Source organism: Zosterops lateralis, assembly GCF_965231275.1.
Source record: "Zosterops lateralis genome assembly, chromosome: 3".
Classification (NCBI taxonomy): domain Eukaryota; kingdom Metazoa; phylum Chordata; class Aves; order Passeriformes; family Zosteropidae; genus Zosterops; species Zosterops lateralis.
The window spans coordinates 113,770,030-113,788,130 of record NC_139764.1 but is presented as its reverse complement, the minus strand read 5'-3'; the positions used below and the strand labels follow the sequence as shown (position 1 = coordinate 113,788,130).

At 49.6% G+C, this 18,101-nt stretch overlaps 1 protein-coding gene across 2 annotated transcripts; it reads right to left on the bottom strand.

The window, feature by feature from the left end:
* Positions 1 to 992: 992 nt before the first annotated feature.
* On the bottom strand, positions 993 to 14,825 carry FNDC4 (fibronectin type III domain containing 4). 2 transcript variants are annotated; one of them, XM_083857080.1, is made up of 6 exons: positions 14,679 to 14,825; positions 8,814 to 8,929; positions 7,192 to 7,396; positions 4,587 to 4,676; positions 3,001 to 3,134; positions 993 to 2,123 (listed from the first exon to the last, which is right to left on the bottom strand). In XM_083857080.1, the coding sequence occupies exons 1-6, from the start codon at positions 14,749 to 14,751 to the stop codon at positions 2,088 to 2,090; spliced, it is 654 nt and encodes a 217-aa protein (XP_083713206.1). In that variant the 5' UTR covers positions 14,752 to 14,825; the 3' UTR covers positions 993 to 2,087. The 2 variants fall into 2 exon arrangements, with proteins under 2 accessions (XP_083713206.1, XP_083713207.1); XM_083857081.1 differs by having other exon boundaries at positions 993 to 2,120.
* Between the last annotated feature and the right edge of the window lie 3,276 nt (positions 14,826 to 18,101).

The following is an 18,101-nucleotide window of genomic DNA, read 5'->3' as shown; positions in this document are numbered from 1 at the left end:
GTCTATGGTTAAAACCCAGCAGCAGTTGTATCCCCCCACAATGGTGTTGTTTTTTCTCAGGTACCTTTTCTCCTCACCTGAGCAGGGTGAGGAGCCTGTCAGGGTCTGACCTTGTCCTCCTTCTTGGGGGATTTCTCTGCTCTGCAGAGAGAAACAGCCATGAATCACCCTCAGTGGGGACAGCCTGCACATTGCCACAGATTGCCTGGCTAAAAATCTCATGGCAGCAGGCATGTCTGCTATGACACTCCAAAACAGAACTTCTAAACATTTTCCAGGGCACTAGAACATCTTTAAAACTCTTTTATTTCCCTGACAGCCCTAGTTTTTCTAGTGTAAAAAGAGCTAACAGGGCAAAACAAGGTATTTTTGTCTATGGTTAAAACCCAGCAGCAGTTGTATCCCCCCACAATGGTGTTGTTGCTCCTCAGGTACCTTTTCTCCTCACCTGAGCAGGGTGAGGAGCCTGTCAGGGTCTGATCTTGTCCCCCTTCTTGGGGGATTTCTCTGCTCTGCAGAGAGAAACAGCCATGAATCACCCTCAGTGGGGACAGCCTGCACATTGCCTGGCTAAAAATCTCATGGCAGCAGAGATGTCTGCTATGACACTCCAAAACAACATCTAAACATTTTCCAGGGCACTAGAACATCTTTAAAACTCTTTTATTTCCCTGACAGCCCTAGTTTTTCTAGTGTAAAAAGAGCTAGCAAGGCAAAACAAGGTGTTTGTGTCTATGGAACTGGGATTTCTCTGCTCTGCAGAGAGAAACAGCCGTGACATCACCCTCAGTGGGGACAGCCTGCAGATTGCCACATGGCCCAGATTGCAGCAGTTCTCCCTCAAGGGCCAAAAGATTGTGAGGTGACAGTGGAGAACCTCCAGCTCCTGCACAGCACTCAGGAACACATCTCCCATTCAAGAATTTTGTACATGAATGGACACACACAGAGACCTGCAGCTCAGATGCTGCCTTTGAGCCAGGATGCTTTTATTGAAAAGACCCTGCCACAGGAATTGTTAATCCTGTCCCTTCCCCACCTAGTCTTGCAGCAAGAGCTGAGCAGCACCTGGAAGGAAAAAAAGTCCTGAAAGTGCTTTTTACTGGGAGATTTATTCCTGGAAGACACTGGATCCTGTGATGCTTTGAGTCCAGGGCTGCAGAGCCTGTGTGTGGCAGGCTGCAGAGCAGAGCATGGAGGGAGAGCAGCAGCCAGGGCAGCAGGGAACCTTCTTATTTCACCCCATCCCCTCCAACTGAGACCTTGGAGGCCTCACCATGTCTCCTCCAGGCAGCACAGGCACTGTTCTGCTCAAAAAAAAATGCTCAAAAAACTCCCTTCCAACAGCCTGAATGGCCAGCACTCAGCCCTGCTGGGGACACTGCCCACTCCCCAGCCCTGTGGGGCTTCCCCCAGCACTCCCTGCCCCAGTTTGCAGGCTGGCCAGGCACTGTGACAGCACTAGCTCCTCATCCTCATCCCTTTTATCTTTGTCCTCTGCAGTAGAGAGAGAATTTGAAGCCCCTGCATGCCCATAACAGGGTGCAGTGGAGCCCAGTTCTCCAGCAGCAATATACTCACCCCTGTGCTGGGGCAATACCTGCACTGCCCTATTTCCTCAGCCCCCAGGGCTCTGAGGGGAGCAGCTCCTGCTCTCTGCAAGCAACCCCCAAGGGCAAAGAGGCAGCTGAGAGAGCAAGGTCTGCCCTGTGATGCTGGGAAGTGCCACAATCCAGTGCCACAGCTGCTTGGCACAACCCAGGGCTTTGGCCAAGCCTGTGCACAGGGACATGGCCTCCTTTTGGCTCCATCCCACCCTAGTGACCTCCCACTCGTCCTCAACTTCCCACCTGGAGGGGAGGAGAGCCAGGTGAGTGGGATGGGCAGGGCCATGCTCTGCATGCGTGGCTCAGGAGCTGGCTCCATGCACATCCCCAGCCGGGGGGAAAGCGGGAGTTCTGCTAACGTGGATCTTCGCATGCTGAATTTCCAGCCTGTGCACCTGGTGCTGCCTCCTCTTCCAAGGCTTTCTTTAGCTCTGGCAGGACACCCCAGATCCCAGATGGCCGAGCTGGTGTTGTTGCACTTTACACCTCGATGATGTTGACTGAGGGAGATTTCTTCTGGGAGAGAAAAGTCTGCTTTAAGACCCTGCTTTGCTGCACCCCTGAGATCAGACCGATGGCAAAGCCCCTCAGACCTCAGCAGAGCAGGGTCAGTTTGGAGCAGGGATCCAAGAGGAGGGATCTCTTTGGCAAGGAGTAATCAGCAAGCTGAAAAATCTGGAGGAGGGGAACTGGGGACTTGAAGTTCGAACGGGAAGTTTCTGCTCCTGACATCTGCTGGAAACCAAGATGTGGAATCAGTGGGCAGTCAGGCAACACAATGAGGGGAGTTTCCACCCTTGACAAGAGGCAGCAGATGAGACACAAGCAAAAACCAAACAGATGGTCCCATTAGAGCATCAGGGCTATAAATCTTTGGCAGGTAACAAAGGGAGAAATGTCAGGTGCTGAGGGAACAGCCAGATGAAGGTGCTGCTCCCTCCCCATTCACAACCTGGCATAGAACTTCCACCAGGGTGAGGAAGGGGCTCTGGTGATGACCCAGAGCAGCTGCAGTGAAGGCAGAAGGTGAGCAGTGACAAACCAGTGCAGGAACCATGAGAACAGTTCCCTGGCATGTCCACTCCAGGAGCCAGACCTGTCCATCAGTGCAGGAAAGGTGCAGCCTTAGAGGGACATGTTACAGTCAGAGGTCAGCTACCACCTTGCAATGCAAGAGCTACCCCAGCTGTTATCTCCTTGTTATCTCTTCCAACATTTCTCCTACAATCACCCATGGGACACACACACCACCCCAGAAACCAGAGCTCACTGAACCCAAAAAACCTTCAGTCTTTGGGGTGAGAGCACAAGCTGTGGTGTTTCCATTCCTGGAGAGGAGCAGACTCTGTCCAGGCACCACAAGCCATCCCTCCTGGCAGCATTCCCCACTCACCTTGCTCCTCAGCAGCCCTCCACTTGGTCTCTCTGGCGTGCTGTGCTCTGAGGAGGGTTTTGTCTTCTCCTTGTTGTTGTTGGAGTCATTATCCTTGATGATATCGTATTGTCTGCAGAACAGGGCGATCACCGCTGCCCAAAGACACACTGCATGAAGTGTGCAGGCACCCTCACAGTGCCTGCCTCAGTTTCCCCTCCCCACAGCCTCCCAGGGCTCCTTGGGGTGCTGCAAACCCACCTGCATCAGCCTGCACCACCCCCAGGTGTGTGGCCAGGCCAGTTTCCTTGGGCAGACAGGCACGGATGTGGCCAAGGCCAGGACAAGGAGAAATTTCTGCAAGATGCCACTACAAAATCCACATTTACTGGGAAGGGAGCAGGGGATCAATGACTTCCATTCACAGCCTGCTGCCTGCACTGCCTTTAATTGAGCTGCACAGGAGCAAATCACCCACTTTACAGCTTCAGCAGACTGAGGCACAGCCTCTACAGCCAGTGCACTGGTTTATCAGTCACAACATCTAAAGCCCAAGCAATACAATCCTCCCTGTCAGCTGGGATGCTCCCACCCTGGAATTCCAGGTCCTGGAATTCTATCTCCTGCTCTTTGACATACTCCATACATTCCTGCTGAGCTGTGGTTGCTCCTTTTACCCCATTGGCTCCAGCACTTTACAGGGACTCAATGAATTTACTAAAAAAGGTGCCAGGCACACACAGACTGGGCTTGACTCCTCACAGCTCCTGACACCTCAACCTGTGTCAGGTGGAAACCACCAGCAGTCATCTTGTATTTTTTTTTCCCTAGAAAAGTGTCAAGGCCAGGGCAAGGAGAAATTTCTGCAAGATGCCGCTACAAAATCTACATTTACTGGGAAGGGAGCAGGGGATCAATGACCTCCATTCACAGCCTGCTGCCTGCACTGCCTTTAATTGAGCTGCACAGGAGCAAATCACCCACTTTACAGCTTCAGCAGACTGAGGCACAGCCTCTACAGCCAGTGCAGTACTTTATCAGTCACAACATCTAAAACCCAAGCAACACAATCCTCCCTGTCAGCTGGGATGCTCCCACCCTGGAATTCCAGGTCCTGGAATTCTATCTCCTGCTCTTTGACACACTCCAGGCCATTACTGCTGAGCTGTGGTTGCTCCTTTTACCCCACTGGCTCCAGCACCTACAGAGCCTCAATGAATTTACTAAAAAAGGTGCCAGGCACACACAGACTGGGCTTGACTCCTCACAGCTCCTGACACATCAACCTGTGCCAGGTGGAAACTACCAGCAGTCATTCTGTATTTTTTTTATTTTTTTCCAGTGTCCTAGAAAAGTGTCAAGGCCAGGGCAAGGAGAAATTTCTGCAAGATGCCACTACAAAATCCACATTTACTGGGAAGGGAGCAGGGGATCAATGACCTCCATTCACAGCAGATTGCTCCTTTTACCCCACTGGCTCCAGCACTTTACAGAGACTCAATGAATTTACTAAAAAAGGTGCCAGACCCTCACCAATGTGCCTCTACACTGTCTTGAGCCACATCCCCTTTGTGAATCATGGATTTTACCTTTGTTTCAGCACTCACCTGCCCACATAAGCAGCACAGCCACGATGATGATGATCTCTCCTGTCTGCAGCTGCCTGTCTTTGTCCAGCCCTTCCATGGTGATGTCACCTGCAGAGAAAAGACCCCCAGGCAGAGCTGGCAGCAGATACCTTCCCACTACAGCAACATTAGAGGGTTTGGGAAACTCCAAAGGAGAGAAATCTCACCTCCCTCAAACAAGGAAAGGTGTGGGGTGACATCCTGTCTGAGGAGAGGCTTTCCTGAGTCAGATAAACCATCCATGCTACAAAAATAGTCAGGGATTCCAACAGCTTGTTTGAGTTCATGCAGAGACTGCACAATCACTAAGGTCTCTCTCCACACAGTGACCAGGGTAAGTCAAGTCAGTTTAACACAAAAATTCTGAGGAAAATCTGCCATCTGCTTGCCCTGCCACACTCAAGACCCCTCTCATGGTCTCCTGTTGGAGACAGACTCCCATGCCCTCTATGGGCATCATCTCTTTTAGATTTCTGGATTCTCTCATGGATCAGCATGTAGGCAACCCCAAAGCAACACAGATATGAGCAGTAAAGGAGACCATGGTGCTCTGTCATTTGTCCTTTGGTAACCTGCAGACTGGGAGATCTGAGAGCAGCTGTCCTGGCCAGTCTGCCCCAGCTGAACAGATGCCAGGACCTGGGACAGGATTGTCCCCAAACCATGGCTTGGGGGACATTATCGTGGACACACAGTAGACACAACAACAGCCTGTCCAACCCTGTGCATCCCCCAGCATCCTGCTGCTCATTCCAGCACATTCCTCACTGGAATTCCTGTCTGTGAGCTGTACAGGCCTCCAGGTGTGGCCCCAGCAACAGCACCTGGCTGAGGTGGAGGGAGGTGCCTCACTGCAGGAGCATCTGTGACTTACAGGGACAAGGGACTCTGCAAACCTGAGATATTCTAGAATATGTGGGTTTATTGCAAGGGTCATGGGTAGAAAGGGCTTTGCCTTCAGGCACCAGCCTGGGCTGGAGGGAAATCCCAAAGAGAGATGGAGAGAGAGCAAGAGGGTTTGGGCTGAGAAGAGGAGAGAGAGAGCAAGGGGCAGGGTCAGAGTGCAGGGGGAAGAGCAGAGAAAGGAGAGCAGGGAAAAGAGCAGGGAAAAGAGAGCAGGGACAAGAGCAGGGAAAAGAGAGCAGGGAAAAGAGAGAAGGGAAAAGAGCAGGGAAAAGAGAGCAGGGACAAGAGCAGGGAAAAGAGAGCAGGGAAAAGAGAGAAGGGAAAAGAGCAGGGAAAAGAGAGCAGGGACAAGAGCAGGGAAAAAAGAGCAGGGAAAAGAGATCGGGGAAAAGAGAGCAGGAAAAAGAGTAAGGAAAAGAGAGCGAGGTCCTGGTTCCAATCCATTCCATCTCCTTTTGTGATGAATATTCTAATTTACAGTGACCAACCAACACAAGACACAAAATCCTATAGAATCTCCACACAGCCTATAAGAACTACTGCATTACCATGTGTTATATTTTAAACTCTAAAAACTCCTCTTTAGACTTTTCTGTTTTGCTGCATTGACCTTTGGATCCCTCAGGCAGCAGAAGGGGATTGTTCAATCCAAAGGGATTCTCCTCCAGCTGCCCAGGCTGTTGTCTTCAGGTTTGTCCTGGGTTTAGTGTAGGATGTGCACACAGTATTTATTCCATCCCCATCCCCATGAGCTGCTGGAACCAGGTGGGGCAGTGTTTTCCCAGGCCCCTCCTTTGGGCTCTTCTGCTCATGGCCCATCAATGCCTTGCCCAGGACTCACAGGGAACTCCCTCCAGGAGCTCTCTCTGTTTAATGGGCCATCAAGGAGCCACTGCACGACTCCTCATCCCATTGGGAGATGCTCCCAATGCCCAGGGGGAGGAGCCAAGCATTCCCACCTGGAGAGAATCTGGGATTTGGGACAGGACAAGCAGCCCTGAGCCACTGGATTCCCAGAGGAGCAGAGCTCCCAGACCTTTCTGTGGGATCACTGCTTCAGGAAGAGCCCCTCACCTGGACTGCTCCCCCCACCCTGCTCAGGGTGTGTTCTGACTCTGGCAGTTCTCCTTTGTGTTATTGCATTGATTTTATTTTATTTTTACCTTTTTACCTTTCTCCTTATTAAATTGTATCTCTGACTTGCAGCCTCTCACTCGTTTTGCTTTCAAACCACGACAAGGTTATAGAGTAACTAAGACTCAGTTCAAGACATCCTACAACTCAAAATAAGCTTCCATTTCTATCTCGATTCCAGCTTTCATATTTTCAGAATCTTTTGTTAAGCAATCCTATTTATCAGGTTTCTCCGATTCATCTTCCCAAACACCTCACCTTGTGTTATATTTTAAACTCTAAAAACTCCTCTTTAGACTTTTCTGTTTTGCTCCATTGACCTTTGGATCCCTCAGGCAGCAGAAGGGGATTGTTCAATCCAAAGGGATTCTCCTCCAGCTGCCCAGGCTGTTGTCTTTAGGTTCTATAGTAAGTAAACTCAGTATCCTACAACTCAAAGTAAGTTCTCATTTCTATTTCGATTACAGGTTTGATATTTTCAGAATCTTTTGCCAAGCGATCCTATTTATCAGGTTTCTCCGATTTATCTTCCCAAACATCTCACCTTGGTTGGAGCTGTTGGAAGGCAGGCGGTCAGTCTCCTTTAGGGTGCGGAAATGGACTCGTTTGCTGGCCTGGCTCTCCCCGTAGAGTCCAATGCTCTGCACCTGGATGATGTAGTCAGCATCCTCTGCCAGGTCCCACAGCACACAGGCACGGTTGGTGGTGTTCACCTCCCTGATGAAACGCTGCATTTGTCCATCTTGCCTCTGCCACAGGGGAAGAGATGTGTCACCCACTGGGAGATGATTCCCAGCTGCACCAGGCACAGATTTCCCCAAAAAAACTGCAGGGCTGTGCTTTCACTCCTCCCTTCTTAGACAATCATCCACCCAGACTGGCCAGCACTGCCTATTCAGCATTGCCTGTCACCCCTGACTTTCTTGCTTTTGAGTGTTTGAGTCTTTGCAGCCTGATTCTCACGCTGCTTCACATTGTTTATATACAATATATTTATGTATATTATGTATTTATGTATTTATATGTATTTATATATTATGTATATTATGTATTTATTTATGTATATATATGTATTTATGTATGTATTTATGTATTGTTTATGTATATAAACAATATTGTATTCTTAGAACTTATCAATAACTTATGTATGTATTTATGTATTGTTTATGTATATAAACAATATTGTATTCTTAGAGCTTATCAATAACTTATGCATTATCAGAACTTATTGTATTCTTATAACTTATTATTATTATTAGAAGCTTATCGTGTTTTGCAGAGTTGTTCTCTTGAGAGGAGAATTTGATTGATGGTCACAGTGACCAATGGAGTAAATAATATAATTGTAAATAATATTGTATTCTTAGAACTTATCAATAACTTGTGTATTATCAGAATTTATTGTATTCTTATAACCTATTATTAGAAGCTTATCATGTTTTCTTATTATTAGAAGCTTATCATGCTCATTAAAAGCTATCTCCTCTCTGAGAGGAGAATTTGACTGATGGTCACAGTGACCAATGAAGTAAATAATATAATTGTAAATAATATTGTATTCTTAGAACTTATCAATAACTTGTGTATTATCAGAACTTATTGTATTCTTATAACTTATTATTAGAAGCTTATCAATAACTTATGTATTATTAGAATTTATTGTATTCTTATAACTTATTATTAAAAGCTTATCATGTTTTGCATAGCTGTTCTCTGAGAGGAGAATTTGACTGATGGTCACAGTGACCAATGGGGTCAGGAGGTTGTGACCTCCTTGGGCCAATCTGGGCCCTCTGTAAAAAGTGTAAATAAGTAGAATTGGAGTCAGATAATGAAGAGGTTCCATGTTTGAGCCTGTTGTTGCCCCTCTAAGGGCAGGGATAACACATTGCCTGCATGTTTTGAGAGCCAGGCCCTTCCCTGGAGAAGCCACCATCACTCAGGGCTGCAGAGGTGCAGCAAGGCAAGCAAAGAAAGGGTTATGCCATGGCTGAAACACCATCCTTACCCTGGAGAAATCCCAGGGAAGTTATTGGAGGATTGCAACCCACAGTCTTCTGCCTCCCACCCAGGATGGATGGCTCAGATGGGGCACCCTGGCAAAGGAGAGATGCCAGAGGAGCCCCAAATTGTGACAATCAGTGTCCCCAATCCCCTGGGGGATACCTGCTGCAGGATGGCATAGCCGATGACCACGTCTCCTTCTGGGACATCCCAGGACACTGTGGCAGAGTTGGCCTTCAGCTGTGTCACAGTCACGTTGACAGGGGATGGGGGCCTGTCTGGGTTGAGCCAGGCACAGGAAAGAGGCAAAAAAAAGATGTTTTAGAACAGGAACTCAGCCCTGCACATCACCATGGGGGTGTCTCCAACACCTGCCAGGGATACAGGGAGCATTTTCCCTGGTGAATCCATCCCCAGGAGATGATGGAGAACCCTGAGCCCTGCCAGCAGCAACACAGGCATGGCATGGTGTTGGGAAAGAAGGGACAGGAAGGACTTATGAATGTGATTTTACGGTAAGAAATACTGCAAGATGTAAAAACCTGTGAGTGAAATAGGAATGAAAGCCAGTTTTGAGATGTGAGCATGGCAGGCAGGAAGACGGTGATGAGCTGGAGATGGGTTGAAAAGACAAAAAAAACAAAAATCAGGAATGTTGCCTTTCCACCTTGGCAGAGGCATCAGGGAACAAGGGCATAAGAAAGGAGTCTGTAGAGTTTAGAATATAAAATGACATGGTGATGTAGTAGTTCTCACAGGCTGCAGGCAAAGTTTGTAGGTTTTGTATCTCGTGCTGGTTGGTCAATGTGAATTAGAATATTCAACACAAAAAGAGATAGAATGGATTGGAACAAGGTGATCACTCTCTTCTCTTGCCCTCTTCACTCTTACCCTCTTCTCTTACCCTCTTGGCTCTCTTTGCTTGCTCTCTTTCACCCTTCCCCTCTCCTCTCTCTCACCTCACTTGCTCCTGTTTTCTCCCCACGTTTTTCCCCTGCTCCTCCCCTGTTTTTCCCCCTTATCTCTCTTCTATTTCTCTCTCTCCCCATTCTCTCTTTAGGGCTTTGCTCCAGCCCAGGCTGGTGGCTGAAGGCAAAACCCTCTTTACCCACCACCCTTGTGACAGAAAAATGGGGCACCTTGGAATAAACACACTCTACGACTGGATCTGACCATCTCCTCTGCCTGGAAATTAATTACTCCTTGCTCCAGGCCAATATTGAAGGCAGAGTTGGCTGTCCCAGTAAAGCCTGGAAAAACAGAACAGATCTTCCCAACAACATTAAGAGGGAATATACAAAGCAAACTTTTACTTGAAAGCTTTCAGGTGTGCAATATAGTGAAAGTTGTATGTGGTATAGTAAAGCTATAATTTTTATAAGGTTAGTTGATGACATAAGTCATCAACAAGCTGCCTGTGTAGCAGTTAGGGCTACAGGGGCAGTGCTGTGATTTATAGAGAAAAAGAATTCCAGAGGGCACCTGAGAACGAGAGAAAGGATAACCAAGACACCAACAACAATCCAGTTAGAATGACTGCAAAAAAAAAAAAAAAAAAAAGAAAAAAAAAAAAAAAAAGAAAAAAAGAAAAAAAAAGTGATTTTTGCAGGTCAGCTATTTAAGTGCATTCATTCACATCTGAATATACCCAGCTTCAGATCAAGGCTGTGCTTCCCACTCTGAGAAATTCAGGGCTGCCAAGGGCATTTAAAACAGAGAGGAGAGGCCAGAAAACATGTTTTAAGATTTTAAGAGAGACTCTCTGGGACTGAGTGTGTCTCCAGAAGTTGGACACACCACCAGGTGTAGCAGCCAGGGCTACAGGGTCAGTGCTGTGATTTATAGAGAAAAAGAATTCCAGAAGGTACCTGAGAACAAAAGAAAGGACAACCAAGACACCAACAACAACCCCAGTTTAGAATGACTGCAAAAAAAAAAAAAAAAAGTGATTTTTGCAGGGCAGCTATTTAAGTGCATTCATTCACATCTGAATATACCCAGCTTCAGATCAAGGCTGTGCTTCCTACTCCGAGAAATTCAGGACTGCCAAGGGCAATTAAAACAGAGAGGAGAGGCCAGAAAACATGTTTTAAGAGAGACTCTCTGGGACTGAGTGTGTCTCCAGAAGTTGGACACACCACCAGGAGAGAGGATTGTCAAAGACAAGGTCACCACAAAATTCTGTTTTCATCCTTCAGAGGAGGAGTCTGGAAAACTGGAAAGGATTTAAAGACACACTCAAATATTCTTTATCCCACAAAGAGTTTTGCCCATTGGGGATCTGGTTCATCACTAACCCAGAAGAGGGAGGGAAGTCTCTGAGCTTTGTCTGTTTGCCAAGAGCCAAACAGGCTGAGCAAAGCTGCAAATCCAGCCTTTGTCCATTGTCTGGGGTGCAGCTGCTCTTGTCAGCACAGGAGCTGAGCTTCCTGTAGATTAAATTATAGAATAATTCTGGTTGGAAAAGATTTCCAAGATCATCGACTCCAAATAGCCCCAATGCAAAGTGTCATGTCCAGACATTTCTTGAACATTTCCAGGGGTGGTGAATCCACCACTGTCCTGGGCAGCCTCTCCAATGCTTAACCACTCTTTCAGTAAAAAAATAATTCCTAATACCCAACCTGAACCTCTGCTGGTGCAACTTGAGGCCATTTCCCCTTGTCCTGACCCCCTACCTGGATCCACCATCCTGCCAAGGAGTTATAGAGAGTAAAGAGGTCTCCCTTGAGCCTCTTTTTATCCAGTCTGAATTCCCCAATCTCCCTCAGCCACCCATGAAACTTGTATTTTAGTCCCTTTCCCAGCTCTGTTCCCTTCCCTGGACATGCTCCAGCCCCTTGTTGTGAGTGGCCAAAATTCAAAGTGTCTCAGCAATGTCCAGCATAGGGGAAAATCACTGTCCTGGTCCTACTTTCTTGCTCTTTAGCTTTCTTGGCCAGATCATGTTTAACTGTGATAGCACCAGCACCTCCAGGTTCTTTTTCTGGGGTCATTTTCCATCCTTGTTCTTGTTTTCCACCCCAGACAGAGCTGGGGTCAGGTCAAACTGCTCAGGCAGAATTCTCTCAGCCAGCAAACAACTGCTGACAGTCCCTTGCACTGTCCCAAGCATTTCAAAGTGTGGGTGTAAGGTGAGGCTGCATGTTTCTGCTTCTCTTAAAGCATAAAAACAGTTGTCCTAAGTTATCACCAGTTAGGTTTGTGCTAACAAACATAATGGGGCCAGAACAACCCAAAAATCCAGTGGTGGAGATTGATCCACGATCTCATTTGGTCTGCAGCAGCCAAAAATGTGCCCAAACCACTCTTGGGTATGGATTGGAAGCTGGGACAAGGCAAGAAAACCATGATGTGCCTCCCTTTTTTGAGTTTAATAGCGTGGATATGACTATGAGCAGACCCTGCCAGCTGGCCTCGGGACAAGAACAGGATATGGTGTTTCACAGGATACATCAACAGTAATTAATTAGATTTTTTTGGTTTTTTTTTTTTTTTTTTTTTTTTTTAAACATCTAACAGAATTCAAAAAGTCCTGAATATGCACCATGGGGGCGCTTTGATTATCAACCTTTAAGTGAAGAAATTAAAGACAGGGTTTCACGTCTCTGTGAGAGTGGGAGAGCTGAGGTTTTTCACAATCCTCTGGTAAAATATTGGAGCCCTTTGCAGTCCCTAAAGGGGCTCTGAGAGAGCTGGAGAGTGACTTTGAACAAAGTGACAGGACAAGGAGGGGATGGATTTTCACAGATTTTCACTGACAGAGGCCACAGTTTGATGGGATATTTGGAATAAATTGTTCCCTGTGAGAGAGGTGAGGTTGTCCAGAGAAGTTGTGGCTGCCCCTGGATCCCTGGAAATGTCCAAGGCCAGGCTGGACAAGGCTTGGAGCCACCTGGGGCAGTGGAAAGTGTCACTGCCCATACCAGGGGTGTGCACTGAGATGGGCTTTAAGGTCCTTTCCAAAGCTCACCATTCCAGGATTCTGTGAAATTCAAAACCTCAAAGTTGTTATAAAGGACAAAGATTTGTGTATAACCCCCACATTGCATCTAATACTGTCCAGCCTGCCCTGCAGCTGAGATCAGTTTTGTGCCAGAGCCATAAATGCCCTGTGAATGCCAAGGGCTCCAAAAACCCTCCTCTCTGAAGTCAAAACATTCTGGCTAAAATAGTCAAGATACTCCTGGGCTCTATGGGAAAAGTATTTCCATATTTCCATTTAGCTCAATGCATTAACTGCTGATGATTCTACGTGATCCAGCTTCACTTTTTTTTTATTAAAGCCATATTACAAAAGGGAAAGCACAGTCCCTTTCTTAAGGCCTGGTGCAGGTTTTTTGTCCTGTCCTGTGCTTTTTTTGGGGGGTTTGATTAAGGGCTGGGAAGAGCTGGGGCTGGGTAAAGGGAGGGATGGGTGGTGGCCAGTGGTTGGGTGGACATCTGGACATCTGGACCAGACATGCCATGAGAAGTTCACAGGACAGACAGACCCTTCAGGAGGGATTCTGACACAAGTGTGATGCTGCAGAGGGAAAAAGGAACAAAACACAGCTCCACCAGTGCCCTCCCCATCCTGCTGTGACCCAGAGAATGGACCCACCCCTGCCCTCCCTGGCCCATGCCCTTGGGGGCTGCTGCTCAAGGGCACCCAGATGTTTTTTCCCAACTTTCTGCCGCAGCAGGGAGTACAAAACACCAGACTCCACTTCTAAAAATAAGTGGCCCGTTTTTAAAACACCCCTGACTGCATCTCCTCCTGAACTCACTCACTCAGTGGACGTGTTTTGCAACAGAAATGTAGCAGAACACATTTGGGACATCTAGGAGTCACAGATTCTGTTTGATATCTTGGTTGATTTATCCAGGGGAGAATAGACACAGGGATGGATGGATGGATGGATGGATGGATGGATGGATGGATGGATGGAGGGAGGGATGGATGGAGGGAGGGATGGAGGGAGGGATGGAGGGAGGGATGGATGGAGGGATGGATGGATGGATGGATGGATGGATGGATGGATGGATGGATGGATGGATGGATGGAGGGATGGATGGATGGAGGGATGGAAGGATGGATGGAGAGATGGATGGAGGGATGGAGGGATGGATGGAGAGATGGATGGATGGATGGATGGATGGATGGAGGGAGGGATGGATGGATGGATGGAGGGAGGGATGGATGGATGGAGGGATGGATGGATGGAGGGAGGGATGGATGGATGGAGGGATGGAGGGAGGGATGGAGGGAGGGATGGAGGGAGGGAGGGATGGATGGATGGATGGATGGATGGATGGATGGATGGATGGATGGATGGAGGGATGGAGGGAGGGATGGATGGAGGGATGGAGGGATGGAGGGAGGGATGGAGGGAGGGATGGATGGATGGATGGATGGATGGAGGGATGGATGGATGGATGGATGGATGGATGGATGGAGGGAGGGAGGGATGGATGGAGGGAGGGATGGATGGAGGGATGGAGGGATGGAGGGAGGGATGGAGGGAGGGATGGATGGATGGATGGATGGATGGAGGGAGGGAGGGATGGATGGAGGGAGGGATGGATGGAGGGATGGAGGGATGGATGGACGGATGGACGGACAGACAGACAGATGGATGGATGGACAGGTGGATGGATGGATGGATGGATGGATGGATGGATAGATGGACAGATGGACACTGACAGCAGCCCCATCCCGGCCACTCAAAGGACACACAAGGAGTGTAAAGCTCTGTGTTCCAGCCAACACTGGCAGGAAAGGACAGAGCATCCCCCTGCCCTGGATTTGGGGAGCCCCAGGAGCCCCCAGGAACCCCCAGGAAGGGCAGTAAAAGCACAGGGAGGACTCAGAGGCCGCAGCATCCCGGGGGATACCCAAGAACACTTCAGGGATGGAGGCAAAGGCCACACTGGGGGATGCAGAGAATCCAGCAGGGGGAATCCAGCCAGGACTGCAGATCACAGCAGGGGATGGACAGTCATTGGGATGTCCCCATCACCCCCTCCCGGCCCTGCAGCACTTACTGGCTCGCACAAAACACAGATCGCAGCCGAAGAGCATCAGGACCGGGCTGATCACCGCCGAGACTCGGGCCATGGCTGTTCCCGGTTCCCCCAGGGCAGGAGGGAGCGGGGCCGAGCCCCGGCCGCAGAGCGGGGGGTGGGGGGGACGGACGGGCCCGGCCCGGCCCCCGAGCGGCTCCGCAGCGGCTCCGGGACCGCCCCCAGCCCCGGGACCGCCCCCAGCCCCGGGACCGCCCCCAGCCCCCGGGACCGCCCCCAGCCCCCGGGACCGCCCCCAGCCCCCAGTAACCCCCAGTGCTGACCATTTCCATCCTGCACCCCCAGTGCCAATTTTTTCCATGCTGCACCCCCAGTAATCCCCAGTGACCCCCAGAGTAACCCCCAGTAACCCCCAGTGCTATTTCCCTGCTGCATCCCCAGTAACCCCCAGTGCCAATTCTTTCCATGCTGCACCCCCAGTTACCCCCAGTAACCCCCAGTAACCCCCAGTGCTGACTATTTCCATGCTGCACTCCCAGTAACCCCCAGTGCAAAGTCTTTTCATCCTGCACCCCCAGTAACCCCCAGTAACTCCCAATGCTGACTATTTCCATCCTGCACCCTCAGTGCCAATTCCTTCCATGCTGCACCCCCCAACGCTGACTATTTCCATGTCGCATCCCGAGTAACCCCCAGTGCTATTTCCATTCTGCACCTCCAGTAACCCCCAGTAACCCCCAGTGCTATTTCCATCCTGCACCCCCAGTAACCCCCAGTAGCCCCCAGTGCTGATTCTTACCATGCTGCATCCCCAGTAACCCCTAGTGCCAATTATTTCTATTCTGCACCCTCGGTAACTCCCAGTGCTGACTATTTCTGTGCTGCACCCCCCCAGTAACCCCCAGTGCCGATTCTTTCCATGCTGAACCCCCCAGTAACCCCCAGTAACCCCAGTAACCCCCAGTGCCGATTCTTTCCATGCTGAACCCCCCCAGTAACCCCCAGTAACCCCAGTAACCCCCAGTAGCCTCCAGTGCTGACCATTTCCATTCTGCACCCCCAGTGCCAATTCTTTCCCTGCTGCACCCCCAGTAACCCCCCAGTGCTGACTATTTCCATCCTGCAGCCCCAGTGCCAATTCTTTACATGCTGCATCCCCCAGTGCTATTTCCATGTTGCACCCCCAGTAACCCCTAGTGACCCCCAGTGACCCCCAGTGACCCCCAGTGACCCCCAGTAACCTCCAGTGCTGACTCCTTCCATCCTGCACCACCAGTGCCAATTCCTTCCACGCTGCACCCCCAGTAACACCAGTGCTGACTATTTCCATGTTGCATCCCCCAGTGCCAATTCTTTCCATGCTGCACCCCCAGTGCTGACTATTTCCATGCCGCACCCCCCCAGTAACCCCCAGTAGCCCCTAGTGCTAACTATTTCCATCCTGCACCCCCAGTGCCAATTCTTTCCATCCTGCACCCCCAGTAACCCCCAGTGCTGATTCTTTCCATGTTGCACCTCCCAGTAGCCCCCAGTGCTGACCATTTCCATCCTGCACCCCCAGTGCCAATTCTTTCCATGGTGCATCCCCAGTAACCCCCAGTGTCATTTCCATCCTGCACCCCCAGGAACTCCCAGTGCTGATTATTTCCCTGCAGCACTCCCAGTAACCCCCAGTGCCAATTCTTTTCATGCTGCACCCCCAGTAACCCCCAGTAACCCCCAGTAACCCCCAGTGCTGACTATTTCCATCCTGCACCCCCAGTAGCCCCCAGTGCCATTTTTTTTCCATGCTGCACCCCCAGTTACCCCCAGTAACCCCCAGTAATCCCCAGTGCTGACCATTTCCATTCTGCATCCCCAGTGCCAATTTTTTCCATGCTGCACCCCTGGTAGTCCCCAGTGCCAATTCCACGCTGCATCCCCAGTAACCCCCAGTAACCCCCAGTGCTGACTATTTCCATTCTGCACCCCCAGGAACCCCCAGTGCAAATTCTTTCCCTGCTGCACCCCCCCAGGTAGCCCCCAGTAACCCCCAGTAGCCCCCAGTGCCAATTCTTTCCATGCTGCACCCCCAGTGCTGACCATTTCCATCCTGCACCCCCAGTGCTGACTATTTCCATGCTGCACCCCCCCAGTAACCCCCAGTAGCCCCCAGTGCTGACCATTTCCATCCTGCACCCCCAGTGCCAATTTTTTCCATGCTGCACCCCCAGTAAACCCCAGTAACCCCCAGTGCTGATTCTTTCCATGCTGCATTCCCAGTAACTCCCAGTAACCCCTAGTGACCCCAGTGCCAATTCTTTCCATGCTGCACCCCCAGTTAGCTGTGGTTTTGGGCAGACTTGGGAACTCCTGAGACTCCTCCCAGCCCAGCTGATGTCCTTGGCTGCAGCCCAGGCTGTTTTCCTGGACCCAAAGGGCAGTTTAGACCATGGGCCTGCATGAGGTCAACCCACAGCAAAAGTATTTCAGTGTGTGCCTGTGTCGTGGTTTGAAAGCAAAACAAGTGAGAGGCTCCAAGTCAGAAATATAATTTAATAAGAAGAAAAGGTAAAAAGGTAAAAATAAAATAAAATCAATGCAATAACACAAAAGAGCACTGCCAGAGTCAGAACACAGCCTGAGCAGGGTGGTGGGAGCAGTCCAGGTGAGGGGCTCTTCCTGAAGCAGTGATCCCACAGAAAGGTCTGGGAGCTCTGCTCCTCTGGGAATCCAGTGGCTCAGGGCTGCTTGTCCTGTCCCAAATCCCAGATTCTCTCCAGGTGGGAATGCTTGGCTCCTCCCCCTGGGCATTGGGAGCATCTCCCAATGGGATGAGGAGTCGTGCAGTGGCTCCTTGATGGCCCATTAAACAGAGATAATCATGAAATGGGTCCTTGATGTTCCGTTAAACAGATATAATCATTAAATGAGTCCTTGATGGCCCATTAAACACAGACAGTCCTGCAGTGGGTCCTTGATGGTCCATTAAACAGAAAAAATCATGAAATGGGTCCTTGATGGCTCATTAAACAGAAATAATAATGAAATGTCTTCTTGGTGGCCCATTAAATAGGGATAGTCATGAAATGAGCCCTTGATGGCCCATTAAACAGAGATAACTCCTGGAGGGAGTTCCCTGTGAGTCCTGGGCAAGGCATTGATGGGCCATGAGCAGAAGACGCCCTTGGGAAAACCCTGCCCCACTTGGTTCCAACAGCTCATGGGGATGGGGATGGAATAAATACTTTGTGTACATCCCACACTACAACCCAGGACAGCCTGTTTGGAGATGTGGGCACAGACATCTGTAGTTCAGTGCCCTAAAAATCTTTATTTGGTCATTGAAAAGGCCTTTCCTAGTTAGAGGAGAATTGTTGCTTTGGGGAGAGCTGTGGGAGAGCAGGGTACTCGTGTTGCCACGTGAAGGATTTAATCTGTGCAAAAGGCAAGTTCCAGCTAAGT

Excerpts from the sequence above, each read along its gene's own strand:
- FNDC4 (XM_083857080.1), bottom strand. The coding sequence starts at position 14,751 with ATGGCCCGAGTCTCGGCGGTGATCAGCCCGGTCCTGATGCTCTTCGGC. Across the intron at positions 4,677-7,191 it reads TTCCAACAGCTCCAACCAAG|GTGACATCACCATGGAAGGG; the intron begins GTGAGATGTTTG and ends TTTTCTCTGCAG. Across the intron at positions 3,135-4,586 it reads TGTGCTGCTTATGTGGGCAG|CGGTGATCGCCCTGTTCTGC; the intron begins GTGAGTGCTGAA and ends GTCTTTGGGCAG.